Source organism: Leptidea sinapis, chromosome 24 (genome assembly GCF_905404315.1).
Source record: "Leptidea sinapis chromosome 24, ilLepSina1.1, whole genome shotgun sequence".
Classification (NCBI taxonomy): Eukaryota; Metazoa; Arthropoda; class Insecta; order Lepidoptera; family Pieridae; genus Leptidea; species Leptidea sinapis.
The window spans coordinates 12,731,507-12,758,607 of NC_066288.1; the positions used below are offsets into that span (position 1 = coordinate 12,731,507).

Below are 27,101 nucleotides of genomic sequence, written 5' to 3' on the forward strand. Positions count from 1 at the left end.
GCAGGGAAACTCCGATCATAGCCTTCTCCATTGCCCTCTGAGCGACCATGAGCTTCCTCATGAGGCCCATAGTGAGCGACCATGTCTGAATACGGATTACCTTATATTAATAAATGCGTAAAAGGCATTTATTTCCTCAAAATTGATTCCTTTCTAATTCTTTTTGATGTCATTTGTAATATACTAGAAACTACTAATGACAAAAAAGAATATTAAAATTGGACCCACATAGATTCTCCCTGTCTTTTAATGACTAGTGTGGAACCATACTCAGTCATAAAAAAACACAACAGTGGAGTTACATAAACCCCGTTGAAGAATGGATTTTATACGACTGTCCCATCCTCCATGTTACCTCTATAAATGTCTTCATAATTAACGACCCTGGTATCGCACGCCTATTATTCGAGTTAGAAAAAAGTAATGTTCATTGTTTCAGATACGTCAAACTAAATGTTTAACCCAAAAGGTGCATGTAGATAGCTAAAACTTACTATAATTATTACAGAAAGCAATAATTAGAAAATAGCACAAGACGAAAACAACACAAGGGGAAAACTTTCGTTTCGGAAGCCAACGGTGACTTCAAGTTGCTAGCGAGAAAATTTAAAAGGTAACTCAAAACCGTAGATTTAGTATATATTAGCGAATAGATGACCTGTAAAATGTTATGTAGCTAATGAAATGGCTGACTGTTTACGACTTGCCAATAAAAATCGGTTACAGTAACAATAGATTCGCTTTTATTATCTATCTTGCTGTATTTCCGTTAGAGATGTATTTCTCTCTCGCACGATTTGTTTGTTTACTGTAACGGCCGTTCTCGATATTCAGTCCATGTCTTATTGAGATAAAAATAGTAACTATCGTTGACTTTTCTGTCCCAATAAACTTATTGACGGTAAGTCACGTTATACGTACACGCTGTCTGTCAATGGGACGACGTATGGCTTACGAGCAATAGAAGTTTGAATGGAAATAGCAATTCACGCGTCCCAATATAAAGCGATAAGAATGACTTATCGGGTATATTGGGACAGCTTCAGATTATTGACAGCTCAGTACTGACAGTAGAAGGTAGTAATTTATCTCTATCTGTTGATGTATATTGGGTGCTCCTTAGTATTATACATATTAAACCACTAGCTTAGGTACACATTGACCAATCAAGATTGGCCACTTATTATCAGGCTGTCCGGTCTATAGAATAATTTAAGTCTATGGAATCAACATACGCATGTCTCTAAGGCTGAAATCTATAAAGCGTACTAAGACTTCGCTCAGACTTTACTTACGTAAAACTAAGCTGAGTGTAAGCTTAGCATAATCTTTGATTTCGTTTTTATAGTCATTTGACAGCTGAAATTGTGCTGAGCTTAAGTTAAGACAGCCCATAGCATTTATCACACTCGGCTACGTTATAGGTAAGTAACCAGTGGGAGGCTCCTTTGCACAGGATGCCGGCTAGATTATGGGTACCACAACGGCGCCTATTTCTGCCATGAAGCAGTATTGTGTGAACATTACTTTATTTCGGTCTGAAGGGCGCCGTAGCTAGTGAAATTACAGGGCAAATGAGACTTAACATCTTATGTCTCAAGCTGAGGAGCGCAGTATTCTCAGAATTTTTGGGTTTTTCAAGAATCAGCTGAACGTCCTATTCGTCTTGTCCCTTATTGTCATAAAAAAAAGTATACTCTATAGATCACGGCCTTAGAGGGGGCAGCCACTAGGCAGACATTACGGACCATCACATTAGCCCAATATTCTCAATAGTTTCAAAACTTAAAAACTCTCTTTTATGTTTGAATATAAAACGTCGGACGGCAATTCACCGAGAGATTTATTGGTACAATATGTACGGCTAAGTACTTAAGTGGAAGCTATTGTAAGCAGCGGGAATATAAGCCGTTTAAGTCAAAGTTCTCGTGAATTGACATTCAAATTGTTTGAGCAAGAACAAAGACCAGATGGCACCGACGTTGACAAAGATTGATATGCGTCCACAGGTTGACACAATGGGATGGGACGGGCCTATTGTTGCACCACGGCGTGCTTATTACCTGCGCGGGCGCACGTTACCGTCATCACAAATTGGTCCATCGCAAACCTTTCGTAGTAAATTGGCGTAATATATTGATCGCTCATAAAATTAAAAGCTGTAAGAATATTTATTGAATTAGGCGTTACTTTGCGGAAATCCATAATTATACAAATGATTTAAGCCTTCCCCAGTATCAATTCCGCCAATATTTGTTTCTAAAACAACTCGAGAAAGAAAATCTGGCATAATAAAGACTAGAATAAATAATAAATAAAGACATAAGATGTTAAGTCTCATTTGCCCAGTAATTTCACTAGCTATGACGCCCTTCAGATCGAAACTGCTTTGCGGTTGTGGTGCCCATAATCTAGCCAGCATCCTGTGCAAAGAAGCCTCCCACTGGTGCAATGTCATGCCTGTTGTACATATGACTTGTGTAAATTATTACACATCATTTTATAGTCTGAAGAAATTCATAGTAACACTTCTTAAATATTATCTTATCTAAATCCCACCAAATGTACAAATCTCTTAAGCACAGGAATACATGCTTAATGCTGAGCAGGCAGACATAATTTAGAGATAAGTAACTTAAATCCGAAAATTGTTTGAATAGTTCTAACCCTTGCTAACCAAACAATGTTGTAATATAACAGGCAGTTATTGTTTCATATAAGGTACAAGCAATCACATAGTAACTTAGTTTAAAAGCTGTAGGTACAGTCATAAACATATATATCTTAATATGTATATATTTCTTTTGTGTGTCTGTTGTAACTAAACTCCTCCTAAACGGCTGGACCGATTTTAGTGAAACTTTCTGTGTGTCTTCATGTGGATTCGAGAATGGTTAAGATACACAATTGAACTAACTCCTAAATGTTACTGGACGGATTTTGATGAGTTTTTTGTGTGTTCCAGTGAATTTGAGATAGTTTGGTATTCAGGTAGATTCAAGAATGGTTTAGATTCACAATTGAAGTACCACCTAAATGGCTGGACCGATTTTGATGATTTTTTTTGTGTGTTCCAGTGAATTTTAGATTGGTGTGTGTCTTCAGGTGGATTTGAGAATGGTTTAGATTCACAATTGAACTACATCCTAAATGGATGGACCGAATTTGAATATTTTTTGTGTGTTCCAGCGAATTTGAGATTGGTTTAGATTCTCAATTCCGTCCATATAATATAATTCTCCTGCTCATGTGTATGTTAGTGTACTCCTACTAACAGCTGGACCGATTTTTCAAATTTAAGATGTGTACAGGACAAAGTGTGTCGGGCCCACTAGTATATATATATATGAATAAACAACAATAGGTATTGAATTTGCAGTCTAAGAAATTAAAATATAAAATAAATTATTACTGAGCCTAATTATGCAAAAATAAAGAATAGGATTACTTTCACTACAATAAGGTGTTGTTACTGAATTGATGTATAACATTATTGAGAGGTTTATTATTATGATATTAAAAGACTTATATAGCTACCAGTTCTAGAGGTCTATTCAAATCCCGGTAGGTACAAATATTTATTTATACTAATATTATAAAGCTGCAGTGTTTGTTTGTTTGTTTGAACGCGCTAATCTCTGGTACTACTGGTCCGATTTGAATGATTCTTTCAGTGTTGGGTAGTCCATTTATCGAGGAAGGCTATAGGCTATGTTTATTTTTCAAAATTAGGGATCCGTAATAAAATTGCTATTTTGTAACACAAGGTGTAAAATCGAAAACCTATTTTTGCGTGCGCTGCAAAAACTATTGACAATAGAACAAAATGATGTACAGGCTATAATTACTTACTTATTATTACTTATAAAACTATCGCGTGAATTATACTTTATATGGCAAAACAACGTTTGCCGGCTCAGCTAGTGTGATATATATTTGGATGTTTGTTTCTGATTTATGGATGTTTTAACATTTTTCTATCAGATGACCCATAAAAAATGTGTGTTTTAGTATGTATATATTTGATTCTTCTCAAACAGTCACTCTTGCCAGAGTGGTCGTGGCCGCTAAGATGACGCAATATTAGTCATCATTTGTCTCTTTATTTAATTAATTACTAAATTTAATCCTTATATCATACTAGCTGACCCAGCAAACATTGTATTGCCGATATTAAAATCACGATACAAAAGTAACTGTTGATCATAGATGGGTGAAAATTTGAAGTTGTATGTACTTTTTAATGCTGTTTTTTAATGTGTTTAATGCTTTTTAATGTGTCTTATCAAACAAATTTAAAAAAAAAATGTCAAAAAAATTCCGTGTGGACCGGACCCCCTTAGCATTTAGGGGGATGAAAAATAGATGTTGTCCGATTCTCAGACCTACCCAATATGCACTCAAAATTTCATGAGAATCGGTCAAGCTGTTTCGGAGGAGTTCAATGTTTAACACCATGACATGAGAATAAAAAATAGGTAAGATTTTTTAAATATAATGTTAATGAGCAATGAATAATCAACACTTCTCTATGTTTACTCTCACTGTAGTTAATTTCAATCTGTGTTTGTGCAATGTGCCTACATAGGATGTAAACTTTAACACCAAATCTCTCAACATAAGCTGCCAAGCAATATTGAACTAGTAAATTATAATTTTACTTTACCTAACTTACATTTCACTTGATCATCAATAATACTATAAACTGTGTTATGAAAACATATAGGTTTTTCAACAGTTGTAATTGTATTAAAAATTTAAATTAACTACAATAACCCCGATAATTCAATTTGGTAAATCAGATGCATGGAAATGTTCTATATTAGTACTAATGAATAAACTGTAGATATTATACTATAGAATTTATATGTATCTATCTATCAAAAATTATTAATTAAATTAATAGTATATTAAAGAATTTTCAAGTACAAATGAAGATTGATATTTAAATGTTTTTTTATCTCCGGCAGAAGCATCTAAGTGACAATTCGACTGGAAAAACAAATATTTTATGTACAAACAATGGCAAGGAACAGAAAGTTTTAAGGATTCAGTAAATCATACTTTAAGTAATTTAATTGTCAATAAGGCACTTGTTTGTTTATTTCAGATACTGGTTTTTTATAAGCCAACACTTAGTAAAAGGTAAATATATTCACAGGCTATTTTTAACTCGATTTATAATTTAATTTAATGCACAACTTACTTTGAACTGACCCGATCTGAATCCAGAAAATACAAAACTCATTGGTACGTGGTGGGAAGTGATTAAACCTAACCTCCCAGGTGAGGAAAGTATTTGGAAATTCGCATGAATAATAAATAAAATAAATGAAGTAAACAATATGTTTAGACTTTTATACAATGTTGTGCTTGACATAATCATTGATATGAAATATTATCATGAGATATAAGTAAAATCATAATCCTAATTGATAAGAATTGCAATAGGTAGGTATGCAGTGACTATACTTTGCAATTTCAAAATCTAGGTGATAAAATAAGTATTTGATAATGGTTCCATAATTTCTTCAAAAAGTGACAACAAATGCTAGCAATTAAAATCTTGTTAAAAATATAGTGTTCCGGATTAAAGATCGGAAATGCATTACTGATAAAATTTTAAGTTCTACTTACCAAGCAATCTCCATACTTCAGCACTACTAAGGTAAACATTCAGATGAGCAAGGCAGGTAGGCAAAAACACTAGTAATACTAGCCACTGCATGATCTTTATAATTGAATTATGGTTATTATGAAGAAGTCTAAAGTTTGGTTGCAATGATCACCGGCACATTTTGGTACACATTTTTATCCATCATTGTTAAATCGAGTTCTCATCGTATGAAGGCACTGTTGTTAAATTACTTGTATTAACATCAATATCCGTTATTAGAAAGTTTGCACAGGGGGTAGTAGTAGACAAAAAGATTGCTTTGACATATATGCGTTGATAGAAAAAAATAATACGAAATTTAATTGTAAACAATCATTACCGCAAAGTTATAATTTGACAACACAAACTATTGCTTACGCTACTGTTCCTAACTAATTCTGATAGCTGACTGGCGAAATAGGTACGAGAAGCAACTAGCGAGTTGCGAGTAGCGATAGCCGACCGGGCCTGGCCGCTGTCTGCCAAGCGTGACAACTGACATTCCAGAATGATAATTCGTCAAGAGTTGACATCGCTGTCACTGTCAAGTACGATTTTTTTAAATGGATTTAACGGTACGGAGGTTGAGCCGTTACCAAGTTGTTACATCCAAATGTAGAATCTTTATTTCATTCTGGTTAAATTGTGTTAAAAGCTACTCTAATAAGCAATATATATGAAATGAATTTATTCTTAAAATTGTAGTCATCGATAATATACTGCAAGAATATATCCCATGCAGTTTGTAGATAAAAATGCAAGAAAAAATGCAGATAAAAATGCAAGAAGAATATTTATTCTATATTTTATTTATTTTGATTAAGATGGCTACAACATCAATTACATTAATAATGTACAGTATACTATTGCGTGCTACCGTGCAACACGTGGGTACCGCCAGTAGACGGTGATTTCTAAAACGAAAATAATTGTCAGGTGTATACAATCGAATCATTACAAACATACAAATGAAGATTGATATTTAAATGTTTTTTTATCTCCGGCAGAAGCATCAAAGTGACAAGTCGACTGGTAAAACAAATATTTTATGTACAAACAATGGCAGAGAACAGAAAGTTTTAAGGGTCCAGTAAATCATACTTTAAGTAATTTAATTGTCAATAAGGCTACTTGTTTGTTTATTTCAGATACTGGTTTTTTATAAGCCAACACTTAGTAAAAGGTAAATATATTCATTGTGAATATGTGCCTGGTCGAGAGCCCGTCTGGTTTCCAGAGTGTTGTATCCGAGGCAACCGACGAGATACGCCATCGGGTACAAGGGGTACGGGTAGTAGCCCAGTTTCCGCTTATACAGGAAACGCAAAAATGCTTTTTGTACTTTCTCCAGCATAAGGGAATAGGTTACTTCGTAGGGATTCCATACGCACGAGCTCGCTTCAATCTTACTACGCACAAGGGAACTGTAAAGCAGTTGTATAATATTGACGCTGTGGAAATCGCGCGCATCCTATAATACGAACCCTTGTCTCATAAAGGACTCTTGAGTGACTGTAATTATATGGTCGTGGAAGGTAAGCTTTTGGTCAAATGTCACACCCAGATCTTTCATTGAATTCCGTCTACTTATGAGTTTACCATTAATGCGGCACTGAAAAGTGGTTGGTTGTCGCATTCGACAAAAATGACAATATAGCATTTAGTGATATTAAATTCCATTTTATTATGCACACCCCAATTATAAACAGCATCTACGTCAGCCTGAACAGCCTCACATTGTGATTCATTTTGGATGCTCGCATATAATTTTAGGTCATCCGCGTAAAGGAGACACTGCGCATATTTGGGAATCTCGAGTAAGTCATTTACCATTAATAAAAATAATAAAAGTCCTAGGATTGAGCCTTGATTCACTCCAGAGCGGGTATAATAAGGGTTCGATTCATAAATTCCATGTCTAATAAACTGCTGCCGATCACGGAGATAGTCAGGCAAGAGATTAAGAAGCTTTGGACAGAAGCCTATAGCACAAACTTTAGCAAGTAGGATGTCATTATTAACCCTGTCGAAGGCCTTACCGAAATCAAAGTAAAGGACATCTACTTGTAATCGCATATCTAATTGTGTTGATATGAGGGCGGCACTATTAAAAATGTATTTATTGCTTTTCGAAGTATTCTCCGCGAAATTTGGCACATTTTTCCATACGATGGAACCAATCATTGAAGCAACCATTCCATTCGGAAGTTGGGGTCTCCAAAATGGCCGTTGTAGGCGTCCACAGCTTCTTCGGATGATAAAACTCTGACCACGCAATTTATTCTTTATTTTAGGGAAAGTATAGAAATCATTAGGGCTTAGGTCGGGGCTGTACGGCGGATGGTCTAATAATTCTATGTTTTCTTGCTCTAAAAACTCTTTTGTTCTGTGCGCGGTGTGAGAACTCGCATTGTCGTGATGGAAGATGATGCGGTGGTTGCAGTTCTCTTTACGGAGTTCAGAAACCACCTGTGGCAAACAAATGCTAGCATACCATTCTGCATTAACCGTTCTTTGTCCCTCAAGAGGAAAAGTCGCAACATGGCCGGTTTGGAGACAAACGTGGCCACCATTTTTTTTGCAACACTCCGTGAAAGAACAATTTTTGTTGGCCTTAACTCATTTTCAAACACCCAAACTCGTGACTGGTTTTTTGTTTCGGGTTTGTACGCGTATATCCAGGATTCGTCACCTGATACGATGTTGTATACAGCATTTGAGGATCCTGCGTGGAATCTTTCGAAAGTTCTGACGCACCAAGAAATGGAGCCGCTTTTTGCTCTTCACAGAGAAAATGCGGTATCCATCGAGAAAATATTTTTTTTACACCTTATTGTTCATGCAAGATTATTTGTATTTGACTCATGCCAATGTCTAAAGTTGCCTGAATTTCGCGGTATGTATGTGACATATCTATCTTCCTCAATCAGCATATGCACAGCATCAACGTTTTCTTTGGTAACTGCAGTTTTTGGACGACCTTAACGGGGATCATCACTGAGCTTGACACGTCCACGTTGAAATTCAGCAAACCAGCGATAAATTGTGGTTTTGGATGGGGCTTCATCACCAAATGCAGAAATCATCCGGTCAACACACTGTTTTTGTGTTAAACCACTTCGAAAGTCATAATAAATCATCGCTCTAGAATTTTCTCGAGTCAATTCCATTTTCTCAACGACTAAACAAGTTTGACAATTTAGTCTGTGGAGACCATATTCAAATATTTTAGCTGGTGAAGATAGAATTGCTATGGGTCGATAACTTTCAACATCGGATTTATCAGAACTCTTCGGTATAGGCGTTACAGGCGCTGTTTTCCATTGGAGGGAATAGCAACTTGTTTGCAAAGATAAATTAAATATATGACATAAAGGGGAGGCAATACATGTCTTTAAATCCTTGAAGAGAAAAGATGGTAATCTGTCAGGTTATACACAGATTATTATTTATTGTTGAATCATATTATTCACTTGGACAAATACAATTCTTTTTTACTACCTGTAAGTATTGGTAGTAATTTTCAAAATACTAATTTAACCAATTTTAACTTTTGAACGTAGATAATATTGAAAATGATCACTTAATTAATTAATTTCTACGTAATAAAAATGATGAAATATTGATTTTTTAATGTGACTTTAAATTTATTAAAAAAACAATAAAATACAAATGTATTATAACCAGGATTGGTGTATTAGATAGTGTAGATGGTAGGTGTGGTAATGATCACAAGATTTCACATATTTTTGAAGTTTATTTTTCTTTGAGACCAATATGTAAAATTTTAAATTATTCGTTTACACTTTAGGGCATAATAGTTAATAAGAGAAATATAACGCCTTCGCATGTTTCTAGCAACGCTAATATGATTAATTGATCAGTGCAGTCAAACTCTATAGTCAGGTACCTATTATTTTATTATATTTATTTTATATTTATGCTGTTATCTATTATCTGGAGAAGAGGTGTTAAATCAGGATGAGGATCTTATTAAGATGTCTATTTAAGCTCTTGCAATAAAACAAATATTTTGAAAATAGATTTTTAATATAATTTATAAAAAATGATAATATAAATTTACTTTAATAAATACGTCTCATAAGATATTTTAGTTTAATTAATTTATAAAACGAAATACATTCTATGCATATTTAAAATGACTATTGTTAAGTATTCTATAAAAAAATAACATTTTGTTTTATAAATTCGATAAAATATTGGACGTTGTGATACTGAGTTATAAAATTAATGTAGTAGGTAAGTATACAAAACCGTTTAAATACGCAAAGGTTAAAAAACAACAAGGGCTTATATTATGGCACAGAGGAACTTTATAGGACGGTGCTAGCACAAATTTTATTTTGGTTTCTTTTCCTTTTTGCGTGGCGGAGGAACGGGTGCTTCGACACTAGACACGCCATCTTTTTTCACTGCCTTTTGAACTACTTTTTTCTTCGGCGTATCAGTGACTGAAGATTCAATCTGAGCAGCAGTACTAGGTTTCGCTTTAGGTTTGACGCCAATCTGTGAAATGGAGACTGTTTCCACGGGCGGAGTTGGCATGTCTGGTTTCTGGACGCCGAGTTTGTCAGACTGGGAAGCTAGTTGCGGTGAAGTTGCGTCAGTGGGAGTTGGTGAAGTGACGGTCGGCGTGCGAAGTTCGCTGGCGATGATGGATTGTGCGAGGGTTGCCGCATCTTCGAGCTCGCTGTCCGGGGTGGGGATAGGGTCGGCAGCAACAGGCGGGCTCAGCTGCAACTTCCCCGCAGGCTTGCGACGCTCCTCCACTACACAACCAATATTCCCGCCGTTATATTTCTCTTTTAGTTAAACTTCGCGTTAGTATGGCGGTCACATTAGAGAGCAAGCTCGGTTAGGGCCTGGAACAAATTGTAGGAAAACACGCCACGTTGTTAATTCAATCAAGCGGATTAGTTTGATGTGCTAGCGGAAATCGGCTTACAATACAAGGATCTTAATGTAAGATGAAGAATGGTGATTACCACAATTTAGTAACAATAATTAATAAACATAAAATTAAATCGATTTTTTATAAAATACTCTAGAATTGTATTAGTATTCGATCTTGACATTGTGAAGTTCCTTGTAATGCAAGTACGTATGATATATTATGAAAAGCGATAAAATTTCAAAAACAGTAATGAAAATTATAGAACTTCATGCAGAACGACGTCAATCACAGCATCCTGTTGAATGTATTTCAAGTATTGTAAAATGTTATTTTCAACATTAATGCTTCCGCGTCTACAAAGATTAATCTTAAGCACAAAATTAGCGATGATGACGTCGGACGCACCTACGTTCTGCACTCACTTGGACGCTACCCAACGTCTGCAAACGAGTATTTAAAACTATTTCAAGGACACATATAATGGTGTCATATTTAGTGCAGATAGTATTGAATGAACTAAAGGAACGGTGAATATAGATGGCATAGTTGTGTCGAGCCCAAGTGCAAAATTATATTACCTGTATCAAAGCCGCGTCTCTTGGGCTGCCTCCTCGAGAGCTGGGTGAAACAACGTAATTTTGAAAAGGTTGCTCACAAAATAAAATTAAAACCAAATAAATATAAAACAAAACACATAACGGCACAAAAGAGAAAAAAAATAAACACTAAATAGTTTGTCGTCCATAGACAGAATACAATGATATTAGTTGATATTATGAAAATTGCCAAATTAATTCTGTGAGATTGGAGTGCAAAGCCGTTCGATAATGCTGTGACGGCATAATATAGGAAACCGATTCATACACTTCATATGTTGAGGGTATAGTGACACTATATCAAAATACAATACATGAATATGGTTAAAATATTAATGGATTTCAGCAGTACAATGTAAAGAAGCGATTAATGATGGCTATAATATCATGTCATTTAGAATAAAAAAAATAATATTTCGTTTATACGTAAAAACTACTCAATATCTCAACGAATTAATAACCTATATGAAATTAAAATTAATATTCTCTTATTAAACTCAACAAACAGGTATATAAATCGGCTCCCAGAATATGCCTTTTTTACTTACATTTAGCAACCGTGGCAATTGGAATTTCGTCCTGTGATGGTGTGTTGGCCAATGGAGGACTGTCAGAGGCAGAAACAGGCACTTCAGTCTTAGATGGAGATTTATCCTGCTCTGAAATTGTAGTTACAATTTCTGTCTTTGTCGTATCAAGCTTTGGCTCTACCAATTGAGTTTCTGAGACAACTTCGGATATTGCTGATTCAATGACTTGTGCCTTTTCATGCGCAACATCTGAGACTGGGCCTGATTTAGTGTCGAGAGATTCAGATTCTAGTTTAGGCTCATGCACATCAGTTGCAACAGGCTTTGGAGCTTCCTTCAGTTCGGTAGATGTAGGAGTAGGTTTAGGTTCTTCATGCAGTTCTGATTTATTTTGTTCGTCTGATACATCGGAAGTATTTAAAACCGGTTTCGCTTCAGATTGCTGAATAGGACATTCAGTTTCATGCAATTGATCAGGAAGCTGAGGTTCAGTTTGTGAAACAACATGCGTCTGAGTGGGAGGAATCTCAGTTTTTTCAGGAACAGCTACCGATTCAACTGAACTGTCTGGTTTTATTTCCGTTGATGAACCGTTTTTGGATTCTGAATTGTTAGAAGATAAAACGGGCAATACGTTAACCGTTATTTGTTCAGCAGGCTTCTCTTGCGATGGGATCTCTAGGGGTATAGCAGGCTCATTGACAGGCTCGGTGTCCAATTTTGATGGTTCACAGGAAGTTACATGTTGTACAGAATCTTCAGCAGCCACTGTTCCTTTAGGCTCTGAGATATCACTTTTAACTGTAGGATTAATTTCGGGAGTACATTCAGGGACTAAAATATCAACATTAGATGGAATAGTTGTTTTACCTGCCGCCTGAGCTGCTTCACTTGCCAGAACAGGTATATTCGCAGGTTCAGGTTCAGAAATAACGCTGGTTGCAACTTTTTCGGCAAGTTCTTCCACAGAATCTTTTGCTGGTGCTTCTGCAGGGGGAGATTCTTTAGGTGGTGATGGCTGTTTTGGCGATTGATCAAGGGTTTGTGAGATCTTTGCCCAAATATTAGCAAAAGAATCCGCTCCCATGTAATCAATGTTACCAGTTTCCCAACCTTGGCGTCGCGTTAGTTCATCAAGAGCCTCTCGTTGTAATGGTACACCAGGCACAACTCGCGCTAGGTTTCCAGCAACACCAGTCTGAAAATATTGAAATCGACAATTTTTTTGTAATTTCTAGGAATACATATTGTCTTTGTCATCAATTAATTAAATATATATTCGAAAGTATTAATTAAATATTATTAACAACTACTGCATGCTTATTAATTACGTGAGGTTCATCAAAATCCATGCAACTATCTACTTAAATGCAAGTGTAAAATAGTAAATCGAAAGTATTTTTTTTTATTGAAGATATATACAAGTACATACCAAATACGACCATATTTTAAAGACTTACTTCGTGGTTATTTTCTGCAATACAACCATTTTCCAAAGTCTCAATTGTATCCTCGTATTCTTCAGAACTATCAGAACAGGAAGAGTATGATGGTGGCGGTACTTCATGACTACATATTTTTTGTCCGTGGGAATCTATAGTGACCCTGTGCCTTAAGTAAAATCCATCGTAGGGGTGCCTTGGAATTATGTCATCATATATTATGTCATCTTCTTCACAAATATGACCATTTCTGAATTTTTGTGGTAACTCATGATCAATTTCATCTTTCTTCCGATGTTTTCGCTGTGACAATGTACTTTCCAAGTCGTTTTGTAAAGTGTATGCGTGTTTGTGTTTATTGTGATTTGTGGACAGATTTTCATTTATTTCTGAGTGTTGTAAAATATTATGTACAGTATGTTCTTGTGGTGTACTCTGATTTTCAATAGAATTGAAAATTAATTTTTGATCGGACGAATCTGTGTAAAAATGGTGGTGGTTAGGAAAATTAGTATTTTTATTATCATGACTATCAAAATTATTTTGCTCGTCTACAGGCTGATGAGGAGTATGTGAATGATTGTTTATTTCATATGGTATTTGTGAGTATTGTTTATGTGTATCTGTATGTGGTTCCACATACTTCCAAGCTTGTGTTCTCACTTCTACATGGTCTTTCGAACTTCCATCAAGCACTTTATTTTCACATATTGCAGGCGGAATATTTCCTCGAAATCCATCCCATGGATCATGAAACTCGCTTTTATCTAATGAACTTTCGTTACATATATCTTCTGCTGTTTGATTTGGATGGTGCCAGGGAAATTCTGACGTTGAATCTACTACTGGCTTGTAAGTCGTTACGTTCAATTCTGGCTCAAAATTATCGAAAGCTTCAACAGAATGGTCTTCAGCTACAAATTTTGTTGCCGGGCTTACATCTTGTGGATATTCCTATTAATTAAAGGTACAAATAGCATGCGAGAAATCTTGAATAAAGCTTCAAGCACACGCTATAACAGTGCAGAAAGCTTATATCAAGTTGTTAGTATTAATAATACAAAAGGCTCATTTCGCAAAAATTAAAAACATACAAGTAAATATATCCTGTTGTGTAAAAAATATAAACAATTGACCAAATAAAGTATTACAAAATTTAAATGTAAAACATAGGTCTTATTTACTTGTATATTAAAATCAGGACACTACTTTCGCCAAAATACCAACACCATCTACAAACCCAAAAAAATGCTAACATTTAATGATTACTAAATAAATTCGTGCAGAATATTTAAAACCATGAGATTAAAATAAGAACATGTTAGTATTTTGGAGAAAATACGAAAGGCGTCAAGTATGCTAGTCAAGGGCAGTGCTAAGAGTGCTTCAAGCTTGACAGGTAAAATAATTATTGTATATCAGAGGAAAATCTAGCAGATAAATCACAAAAACTAAGGTTCCTATTTACTCTCATATATTTAATCTCACCTCCTCTGCTCCAGAGTCCATTATAGTATGCTTTGGTATCAAGAAACCGTTTGTTTAACACAATAACTCGAAGTAAATGGATAACTTTACAAGTTTGTATGAATGAAGTTAAACCGTGGTAAGAATTTGAGATCGAGAAATTGTGGTTTAATAGAGCTATTGGATTACATTGCGGTAACTGTGATACTTCGTAATATAATATAGTATGAAAATAATGTCAACATATCTGTTACGTGTTAAAAATAGATTAACAATAATAATTATTTTAAAGTAAAAACAGGGTTTGCACAGTAATTAATTTCAAGGCTAATCTAATATGGCACTTATAAGATACGTTCTAATTATTTAACCATACTAAGTATGCTTTTGTTTTATTTATTTATATTATTTAATTTTCATTCATATTACTTATAAAATAATCCAGTTAGATAGTAATTAATAAGAAAGCCTTAAGATTACTATAAAACTTACCATAGTAGTGTCTAGTTGTGTGTGCACTTGGGATGTAAAGAGGTCCCACCAAAGTTGCAGGAAACCTTTCAAGTGCTCTGGAGCATCAACACTACGAGATTCAAAATTATATTGTTGCAGCCAGGGTTTGGCAGCCCCGATAAAGTGGATTATTTTCAGATCTTGCCCATAGCTGAAATCAGAGTGATTGTTTTGTTAAATTAAATTGAAGTAATATAACATCGCTGTAAGAATCGCTGATTCTCACCACAGAGGCCCGGTTCGATCCTCGCCCGCCACGTACCAATGTATTTTCGGTTTTCGCATTCATATATCTACGTTTATTCGATGCTTTATAAGGCCAGAAACGCTCTTGTGATTCCTCTGGTGTTATAAGGGAATATGGGCTGCGGTGATCACTTACCACCAGATTTCCACGATGATCGGTCCTGCGCTGTCCGCTCCTCATCAACACAAACTGCGTCTTCCGGTACGTGATCGCCATTTAAGAACTTTAGTGCCCTAACGGCCATCTGTCCGTCGAAGTTTGTGCCCTGCCCACTGCCATTTCAAATTCGCAATCATTTGGACTATGTCGGTAACTTTGTTTCTCCTACGGATTTCCTCATTTCTGATTCGATCTCGCAGGGAAACTCTGAGCATAGCCCTCTGGTTATGCTCAGATGCAATGGAGAGCCATTGCCCTCTGAGCGACCATGAGCTTTCTCATAAGGCCCATAGGTAGCGACCACGTCAGCGTACCTAAGTCGTCATTGGCAACACACACTGGTTGAAAACCTTCGTTTTCAGACATTGTGGTATTTGGGATGAGAAGATTTTACGGAGCTTCCCGAACGCTGCCCATCCGAGTTGGATTGATCGACGATTCACATCCTTGACGTATTATTATTAAATAATACTTTTACTCTTTGTATCGACGTGTTTGTAAAATAAATACTGTCAATTTAAGGAAGGAAATTCATCGACAAAAGCTGATTTTTGGTGAAATTCCATGTTAACAATTATCGGTCGGCTTAAGGAAAAATATTTTAATGAACCTATATATCACAGAATAATCATGAAAATTAGTTGTAATATAAGGTAAATGTGTATTTTATTTTCGAGTGAAAGTTTGAAATATTTACCCACTTATGTATGTAGGTTTAAGACTAATACGCCCTTCGGAAATACAATTTTACTGCACAGTCTAATATGATCAAATTAACGGTTCAGTTAATCTCGAGCGACTGCCAGTTCCGAAAATCTCGAAAACATAGCCAAATTGGCATCGAACAAGCTGGCCGCAGGTCCGCCCACATAAGGAGTATTGCTGTCATCTCTGATCTAGTGCACCCCAGTATCAGCTTGTACCATTTGACCGAATGCAAAGTAGAGTTGCTTGAATTGTCGAGGATCCAGTGCTCTATGGACGGTTAGATCACTTGGCGTTGCGTAGAGACGGTGAGTAGGTCACCGTGATATACACGTGGAATAGAAGAAATCATAGAAATGTATCATTCTAAAGCTTGCATGTGGAAAATTAAAGCAAAAAGAGTAAACTACCGTGACACAAAAAAAACGCCCTACGGAAAGCTATTGCCAAAACCACAACCTGAGAGTTGAACAGAGCATACAAGATTTTAAGACGATGCGTCACTCGAACGGTTTGCTCAGTTAGGAGAGCACTGGCACGGAACGGCAGAGGTCGTGGGTTCCAGCCCCGAAAAGTTCATAAAATTTTGTTTTCAAATTTTATTTGTCTATTGGCAAAAGATTTAACCTAGAAGTGATAAAGAATATTGTTTTCATAGTATCATGTTGAAAACAAAAATCCAATAATTAACACAGCGTTATTCACAGAAAACATGCGATGAACGTGTTATTATCAATTGAAAGGAACTTTGAAACCAGTTTTGAAAACCTAGGGATGTCAGGATAGTCGGACTGTGCAGTTAAAACTTTAAGCCTAAATTATTGACTTTAATATAACTTACTGCTTTAGTGCTGGCAAATATGAATAGAACGCAGCAGATGTGACGTTATATAGGAATGGAAGACGCTTGTTGGTATCCTGGGACCAGTTGGAGAAGTACGAATTAAGCAAACCCTGGTCACCCCCTGAAACGGAAGATGGTAATTAATATTTCCTTTCAAAATAATCTTTTGAATAATTAAAAAAAAACTTATCCCTTCAGCTCAAATAATATTATTCATTACTGTTATAGTTACACTTCATTTTATTATTTACCACCGCTTTGGAAAAAGTTTATATCTCTGGTGAGATTCCTTTAGCACTTCTGCTATGCCTAATAATTATAGTACAGGAATTTATACAGGAAAGTTATGTTCAATTATGTTTACGACTTCACGGTGTTGATGTTAAAAACTAGTCAAGTATTTATCTACTTTTGAGAATCTAAGTACCAATCTAACTTAGAAAAATATTAGGTATAATAAAATCATTTTTATTTTCAAGAAATTTTCTATCCTTAATGTAAACGTAACTTACCATCGAAACTGCCTCGCTCTTGTCCAAAAGCAATCAGTCTACTGAACGTGTCCGCTGAAGGTTGGAAGACAAACACTCCGGAGTTAAAGCAATCGGGCCAGCCGACATCTGGTGCGGCAGATAGCTCTTCTCTTTCAAATAGCTCATCACAGTTTTGGACCACCTGGAAGTATATTATGGTACCCCTCATATGATCTAGCAAGAATTGACAGAAAGTGTACGAGACCATTAGCATCAATCTTCTAAGGTCAGCAGACATAATATGTATTAACTACAATATTTTTAATTTGTATTTAGATCGCTCCTGATTCCAAAACTGTTATTTCTAAAGTACCCAACATGATTGACAGTTTATATAAGTTCATCAATATAGTACCACTAACGATGTAATTTAAGTATACTGTTATGGAAAGATACTTATTAAGTTATTTTGTTTAGAAAGTATATCGTTGATAAATCACATTTTATACAGATATTACAACTCGAGAGACAGAATTCACCATAAATGCTTAACTGCTTAAATCGTCGAGAATCCAGTACTTCTCAGTGCACGATCACTTGGCATTGCGTACAGACGTCGCTTCATTGTGTGTCTACTACAGCATTTATCACGTGGAGCGTTCTAAAGCGCAATTTGACCTGATGCTTGCCGCCAAATTTTACCTTAGTAAGACATCTGCCATCCAATGGATCAGTTTGGCTTTAGGTATTATTTTGTTACGCGCAATCAACATATGGAATAAGCTTCTTCCCGGTGTTAGCACTTTGACCATTTTTTCATCTCGGCTTTGACAAGTTATTTGGTCTCCGACAGTAGCGAGTGTTTCGCGCTTCTGTTATCGGTTTACCTACACGAGACGGCGATCATCCCGATAGCTTATCGACAATGGCTATAGAATCTTCGCATGACCGTGTGCAATTATTGTTTTGTCGGGTCGGATTGACAGCGCGTGCGGCGTGATCTCGCAGCCAAGATGCCTCGATCAGCGGCGAGCGTGCTGCAAAGCAAGCCGCGTATAACGATAGACGTCTGACATTGTGCTCGCCTTCAGCCCCTCAAATCATCGTATAGAGGTACATTTTGTAATAATAAATACGTATCACGAGTCACGACGATAATATCACTCGCATGTGCAGTAGAAGAGTCACAGAGGGAGAGTATATGCCATATTTTTGCAAGTGACACAATAAACAGAACACAATCTCTACGTTATTCACGCCATGTAATCCCATTATACACGTGATACCTTCTCGAAATATTTATCGATTATATTTTTATCAGAACTTCAGTTGACATAATAACCTGCGATAAAAACTCGATCCATACCACCTTATTCAATGGATCCAAACGCTATCTTCGACTTAATCGTTTGCATAATATTCACTTTTATTATTCGTAATAAAATGGTAAGTAATTTACTAATGATTAACTGTATTTTATTGGTTGTTTAAAGGTAATGTAAGTTTCTTTCCTGGGTCGTAGGTTACATAGTTTGGCAAATTTTAATCAAAACTCCAAAATTATTAATACTTTTGAAATTATAATTTGACTACGACAATTCTTATAAACTTAATTTTAATGCTATCTAACAAATTGGCGATATAGAAACTGCCACTTTACGAAATTTGCATTTATTTTGGTTGTATTAATTAATCAGTAAAAGCAGCAAACCTGTTGTGTTTTTATTTTAACCCTTATCATCATCAATGTCATCGGCCCCTTACGTCTAGTGCAGGACATACAATGATAGACTTCGTCACAACTATCAATGCAAATTCCTCATTTATCTTTTGTGCGTATAATCACACAGTAAAGCCGTGACTTACAATTCGCTTGTTCTATCGCTAATAATAATATATTTAACATTATTCCACAATCACGCCTGCTGTCACTAACTTAAATATCATTGCGATGTCTGAACGTTTTTCCGCACGCGCAATATAAATGTTTGTACGATAATATGGAATGAAATAGCGCGTGCGCAGTGTTTACAAGACGATACGACTTGTGTTCCTTAAAAAAATCATGTACACCTAAAAGACCGGTAACGCTTTTGTGTTTCCTCTGGTGTTGCAAAACAGAATAGGCTTCGGTAATTACTTAACAGGTGACTCGTACCGTACGTTCTAATATTTATAAAAAAATATTTATTTGTGAAGACTAAGGTCGTTGGCAATTATTTATTAGACAAAGCCACTACGACCCGGAAAAAACCTGAGCTATATTAATGACGGTTATAGATTCAGGAACGAATACGAGTATATCAATATTTTACATAGCTTATGCAATAATTTTAGCTAGCTAAACTATTAAACTTATCGACCGGTCGAGTTCGATTCTCGCTGGGACTATTTTATATTTCTCCCCCCTTTTTAATTACGAAAAAAATCCTATACCAGTTACCATTGTATAACTCATATTTTATAAAGTTAAATTTAAAAAAATAAGTTCCCACGAAAATGGCAAATCAATGACAATTTCGTTAAATTCACAATTTTATTAATAAATTGTTAGTTACTCACTCCCCGCCAACAGTAGGATTTGTACAATTTTGTTAATACATGACTTTGTAAAGTTAAGTAATAATTCACTCTTTTTATTATTCTACATAGTCCGAACCTTTTTGGTTTTTTAAAAGTAGTGCTGTATAACTGATAATCTCAGACCGCTTTTTAAAATATATGTTAACGGTCGTGATGGTTCAACTGCATGTTTCGAAATAAGACTGTTAATCAGACCATTACTACTTTTAAGTTTTAAAAAACTCCATTGTCTTTTTCATTAAATCAGGCTACAGACTAGAGCTAGCTCCCCGCGCATATACTCTCTTGCACCGCCAGAGAAATCCCAAGACAGTTGCCGGACCTCTAGATAGGTGCAACTAAACCTTAATGAAGATGGGGGGGACGGTTACAATCACATAAAAATGGGATGCGAAAACGACTCGCTCTTTACCAGACAAAACCTAGTGTGTTACATCGTAATAAAATGTAGGAAAAAGTGTATTATTGATTTGGATCGTGTCCAAACTTTAAAAAAATATTTGGGACGGGCCAGTCGTCCCATCTGATGTTAATGCGCCTGCGACCCACATCCGCTAACATAGACTTTCTTATCGCGTAAACATTTACAGTACAAATAGATTTTATGATTGCGACTGCTGTCGATCGTGTAAAATGCTCCGCGAACGATTCTCAGGAATGCGATTGGCAGTTTTGATTAATGTTGCTCACGTCATCATCAAAATAGTCTGATTTATTTTAGAGCGAAATAAGAAAAAAACGGCTCACTAAAACTAGCACAATTATCATTGACGCACAATAAACAACTAGACTCCAAATCGTCTAATAAAAGCTCGTCAAAACATGTCCGAGCGGCGCGGCGTTGTATATACGTATACATTATATACCTACTTATATAGATGACTAGTGTAGACAGTCGAAAGAGGCGATTCCTGCACTATGGCCCAAACTGACACGTCGACTTATTAGCCTAAACAGACACGACATCCGAATTATGGTCGGCACCCTGACGTGTCACACATTACTGAACAAGCACCTATTTACAATCAGCGTTACGGACAGTCCTAGGTGCAGGGGCTGTCTAACCGAAGATGAAACGGTCACTCATGTAATCCTGGAATGTGCTGGGGTGGCCAACCAACGGGCATAACCTTAGTAAATACAAGGTCGCTCCAGGAAGTCTCCGAGCACCGACTGGCCAACACTGCACGCAAAATGGAAGCGGAACTAAGCGGTCTAATTGCGGAAACAGGAGCCCTTTACCAATACCAATACGTATACATTATAAACCTACTTATACAGATGACATTAAAACATTCATTCAAATAAACACATTATTTCGTAGCAGCAATAGAAATGTAATTATTCAGCAAAATGATTAAAAACGTCAAGTTACACAATTTTGTTAATATAAAAGGGCACTTACCTGAAGCCTGGGATACTCCATGCTTTTTAAGTTTGGATATGCTGCTATTTGGACAGTTTATCTTTTGTCCAATTTGTATTCTTTGTCATTGCGTGGCCTTGTATTCAAAGCGCGGTCGAAACACAACTGAACAAAAACTCTGTGTAATATACGCCTACTAGGCAGAGTTTTGCTTCAGACAATTTTTGAGCATGGTTGTGTGTCTAGTTATTTATTACATGTCAATAACTATTATATATACCACAGGTATTATAATAACGTAGCGTATTTAACAAAATATTATGTTTTAAGACAGATAAGAAAATGCACAGCAACAACGGATAAATATACAACTAATAATGTCATGTTATTACATAAATAATCTGCTTGAAATGAATGGTTTTATTATTAAGTATTTATTACTTAAGCTTACCAAAATATCAGCATCCAAGAAGACGCATTTCTCGTACTGCGTGAGGTTCCAGCAGTGGATCTTTGTGAAGGTGATGCCAAGTTCTGGACGTTGCAGCAGAGCTAGATGAGCCGCATCTTGGGAGTCGAGCACGTCTACTGCTATAACTTCTGCAAATACTGCACGGAGTCGCTCCCTGAAGACCAAATTAGTAGACCATAGATATATATTGTTTAAAGAAACAGTAGGATAAGTTTTTCCTTGCAAATCCGTAATGATACACTGCAGGTGTACATACAGATACAATACGCAGAATTAGCTGGTGCGATGAAAAATTTGTTTCATTGGTTAAAAGTTTTTTCCAATGTTCTTTTTTTGAATAATTATATTCCAGATTTTTTATATAAAGACAGAGTGCCAGAATCGTCGAGTTATGGACTTATTAATGGTGTGCTCTAATTTTAGTAAATCAAACACAAGAACTGGGTCCCAAAATATCACATATCATCAACATTGAAACCTACACAAATCTATGCTTTGCTATGATACGGATGAACATATTCCGCGATCTAATATTAAAATATTGCGTCTTGTTTTGTAGTCTCAAACAGACGTCGAGCTTTTCAGAATGACGTCATAGTTATACTGCATAGCATTCTGAAAGATGTACCTATAGCTCTTGAAGTGAATTATTTTATGGACGATCCAAACGCTATCATAATTTATCTCTAATTTATGAATCCATGTGTTTGGTGCGATGTGTTAAGACACTCAGCATGTAAAGATATAAAATCTGAAGAAGTTTAATGTTGTTTTTTTTTAAATATTTTGATACTATTCAATAATGATTCAAGCAACTTAAGCACTTTGCACTTGTAAGAATTAGAAGTAGATCCGTATGCAACACACTGGTCGTTGGACCCGATACCCACACCGTAAATCCGTGGAGTTCGCTCCTGATAAACACTATGGTGGTAAACGCATATCTTCTACGCAAAATACTTTTTATGGAAGAGAAGGTCAAAGAAGTCTAAGGCACCATATTTTAATTTTCATGGAAAAGGAGGACAAACCAGCGTACGGGTCACCTGGTGTTAAGTGATCACCGCCGCCCACATTCTCTTGCATCACGGGAGGAATCACAGGAGTGTTGCCAGTCTTTGAGGAAGGTGTACGCGCATTTTTTGAAGGTACCCATATCGTATCGTCCCGGAAATACCGGACAAGGATGCTCATTGCACAGCTTTGTTGTACGTGGAAGAAAGTTCTTTGTAAACCGCACTATGGAAGAACACCACACATCCAGATGGTGAGGATGATATCGTAACTTGTGGCGTGTCGTGCGATAGTAGGATTCGACAACAGGAATCAGGTTAAACAGCTGTTCGGAACACTCCCCGTGATAAATGCGATAGAAGAAACCCAATGAAGCGACTTCTCTACGTAAAGCACCACCTTAAGGGGGTAATCGCTGACGGCACGGATACAAAAGTGCAGACGATTACAGTTGAAGCGCTAAGTACCTCATAGCAGCAGTTACGGACGGAGTGATGAGGACCACCGCTGGATACGATGAGCCGACCCGGCGCAAGGAGTGCGCCACCACCAGTGCTCCGAGACCGTAGGAGTCGTTTGTAGCTAACGTTACCCATGCTCTGTCTATAGAAAAAATATACAAATGTTGACGATATCCATACTAATATTATAAAGTTGGAAAGTTTTATTTGCCATACTGATTTTTGTAAAGGAAAAATCCATGAAGACAATATAAGGAAGTAAACAAAAACTGATACATGACCCGACCGATTGACCATCTTTTCATGATGCTGATAGGCAGGCATGGGAACTCATGCATGAAAATCATAAATTCCAGCCATGTTTGAGCTCTTTGGGTAGGTATTTCATGTGAAGTATTCTTTAAGTTAAGGTTTCCACTGAAAATATCCCTCGTTCTTCTACTAAACTTAATTTGACAATTGTTAAATCGGAACTTTTTACAAAACAAAACAGACTTCTAAATTATTTCAATTAAACAGATGTAATACAAGGTAAGTAAAAGTAATATTTTGAAAATTGATGTCAATACCCAAAAATCATAATAAAACAATAACATTCACTCCAATATTAGTTAAAATGGATTGCAAGTGCACAAAAACGACAAAAATCTTAAAAAAGTAGTAGATCTTCTGAAAGTATCTAAGTCATGTTATATTCCGATGTCTATGCCTACAGCAGCAAAAACAAAGAAAATTCATCAACAAATCACCTTCCTACTAGAATTTAAAATTTGGTTTTTGTCTTTTATTCATATCCATTAAACATGAAGTAACGCACGCAATACAAACATCAGCCAATTCAACACGTAAAATCCAGCTAATTCTAGGTTGAATAATAGTGGAAAAGCTGCCGACAGTAATAAATCCGAATCACATACCATATTATGGACTATAAGAAAAGGTTGTCGTGTATATATGTAAGGAAGTGCGCAGTTTGCTCCTCATGACGTCTAGACCTACAATCCCACAGCTTCTAAAATTATTGGCACGTGTACATGACTTGGCGATCCTCAAGCCGGTTGCATAGACTAACGCAGTAGATTATTTGCGTGTTATAGCATTCTTTAAGAATACCGAGGATTTTTAGTAGCTTTGCCGAGTTTTTGCGACAATTTCAATTTTAGTTAGCAGATTTTTTGGGAAAAATAGAGTATTTAGTTGTGATAGCCCGGAGTCAAAGTAAGTTGGTTTCAGAGTTTGGTCATATAGGAATCATAGTTCCATAAGAAAACAGTCTCGACTATTACAACTCTCTTACATCCAGGTAGTGAGACTCTAGGCTGGTAGCAATTATTTAATTTTATAAACCTGAAAAATATTTCATTTCAATAAAGAATAAAATGCAATGTTCTTTTATAATCTTCGAATTGCTATTATTTTAATAATTTACAATATATTTTTAGATTTACCTTTGATTGAATTTAAATTATTGAAAAATTATATATCATAAAGAAATCTTTATACATACTTACAATACACAAATGTTTATTGTTATAATTTTACTGACATTATAAATTGTAAGAAATTAAGTTTTATGCAAATAATGCATTATGAACCAATGATAGTGATAGCTGATAAGATGATGAAGAAAAGAAGAAATCACGAATTTTAAAATCTATCGTAGTAAAAGTTATACTTCAAATACAATATGCACCACATATCCCGTGGGACGTTACAGAATTACGAGAAATGTTCTACTAGATCCTGATGCTTGGGACAGGGTTTAGAATAGAATATACGTAGGAAGGTATAGCGGCTGCAACTCGCGACGATTTTGAACCTTCAACAATTGTAAAATAGCTGCAAATCATGCGAGATGGCTGTGAGGCGCTTTCGTTACACCTCTTACGATATATTTGTCAAACATAAATTCCAAGTTACAAATTTGCTATTCGTCTGAACATTATACCAGAGATATTTCATATTCAATGCCTTTCAAGCAAGACAATAAGAGCGAATACTGATAAGGTTTTTATGTATACCTGACGGTCCTTTACGAGACAACTAGAAATAGGACACGATATATAAAGTCGATATCGATATGTGTCTCTGGTGAAATATTTTGTTTTTATGACTTTATCTTATTATATATAAATCCAGTGTCCTGATGACTTATTTCGAGTGAACTCCCAAAACTAATGAACGAATTTTAATGGGGATCACTTCATGGAGTGCAGTTTAGTCCAAATTGAGAGATTTGGGACCCATTATTATTTTTAATTGCGTATGGACATATTTTCTATGAGACAATTTATTGTCGCACGGTTTGAGAGTTCTGTTGTGAAGCAATTTCATGATAACAACAGTTATTTTACGAAATCATTCTTGATGATGTGAAATATTATTGACAAATTCATAACAAATAGTCGGGTCAGCTAGTAAAGTCATAAAAATACTAACTATCGTGCAAACAGCTACATTACTAGATCTTGCAGAAGTTACAACGGCTTGTTATAAGAAATACCTAGATCTAGATATATTTTCTACATGAAATCTAGCATCAAATTAAAAAGAACATTAACCAATGAATTCTTCCAGGTTAAATAATTGTAGTTAAGTTATTTTAAAAAGTGTAACATTACATTCTAACAATCTTAATATATATAAATAACGTGTCACGTTGTTTGTGCACGATGGACTCCTAAACTAATGAACGGATTTAAATGGGGATTACTTCATGGAGTGCAGTTTAGTCCAACTTGAGAGATAGGATAGTTTTTATTTCGATTTGGGACCCATAATTATTTTTATTTCCAATATTTATTTTATATGGAGATATTTTTTCTGTGGGAGATTTTATTGACGCACGGTTTGACAGTTCTGCTGTGAAACAATTTCAATATAACAACAAGGAGCATATTTTACGAAATAATTCTTGAAGTTTAAAAATTATTGTCAAATACATAAATAAAACAGTATTTTATTTATTACGTACAGAACAACGTCTGTTGGGTCAGCTAGTAGTTTTATATATACTTGGAAACTTTGAACTAGCCATTAATAATTTTAATTATTTCATAAGTTATCATAGCTGGAGGAGGGTAGCTGTAAGTTTACCAAACAATTATATAGTAAAAATACCATCGTTTTGGAAGCAAACAGCACACTGAGAGGAAGATAACTAATTCGATTATATTAAGAACTTATATACAATACTTATTAAAATAAATTTGAATTGAATAACTAAGAGGGAGCGATTAACATAAATCCAATTTGTTTATTGTTCTCTGAAATTATATGAATCAATCCAATTTACATATTAAAAATAACGACTGACATACACGGCGTTACAAATAAACTTGGTATAAAGTTATACCTGATAATAAACCAAGAATATACAAAATATTGACTATATTCGCTGACAACACTGTCAATACAATGAAGTTTTCCGAATGTCAAGTAGCCTTGCAAAAAAACGCGGGAAACGTGATACGTCCGAAAAAACCAATTTTAAGCAAAATATCTATTTGTAAACATTTTGCATATTCTTGGTTTATTCTCAGTATAACTTTATATTTTATAAGTACTAAAGTTAGGTAATATATTTATTGTATTTTTGTAAATAAATAATATAATTGCTCATTTAATTATCTGTACAATAGGCTATAAAAGAAAGAAT

The 27,101-nt window shown here is 35.5% G+C and overlaps 2 protein-coding genes across 8 annotated transcripts in view; both read right to left on the reverse strand.

Moving 5' to 3' along the window:
- Positions 1-6,113, reverse strand: part of LOC126971846 (tyrosine-protein kinase Drl-like) — a 65,927-nt gene extending 59,814 nt beyond the window's left edge. Inside the window, exon 1 of the mRNA XM_050818351.1 lies at positions 5,638-6,113. Within this exon, the coding sequence (XP_050674308.1) occupies positions 5,638-5,728 (91 nt within the window). The 5' untranslated portion in view covers positions 5,729-6,113. The remainder of the gene's footprint in view (positions 1-5,637) is intronic.
- A 3,574-nt stretch (positions 6,114-9,687) lies between these two features.
- Positions 9,688-27,101, reverse strand: part of LOC126971837 (glycogenin-1) — a 31,679-nt gene continuing 14,265 nt past the window's right edge. The window contains exons 2-9 of one of the 7 annotated variants that reach the window (XM_050818327.1): positions 23,450-23,585; positions 21,948-22,122; positions 17,587-17,749; positions 17,072-17,195; positions 15,099-15,270; positions 11,716-12,895; positions 11,150-11,189; positions 10,297-10,446 (exon numbers count right to left, since the gene is read on the reverse strand). In XM_050818327.1, coding sequence (XP_050674284.1) covers positions 11,155-11,189; positions 11,716-12,895; positions 15,099-15,270; positions 17,072-17,195; positions 17,587-17,749; positions 21,948-22,122; positions 23,450-23,585 — 1,985 coding nt within the window. In that variant the 3' untranslated portion in view covers positions 10,297-10,446; positions 11,150-11,154. Of the gene's footprint in view, positions 10,540-11,149; positions 11,190-11,715; positions 12,896-15,098; positions 15,271-17,071; positions 17,196-17,586; positions 17,750-21,947; positions 22,123-23,449; positions 23,586-27,101 lie in introns of all 7 variants that reach the window. The other 6 variants (XM_050818330.1, XM_050818328.1, XM_050818331.1 and 3 more) reach the window with 6 other exon arrangements.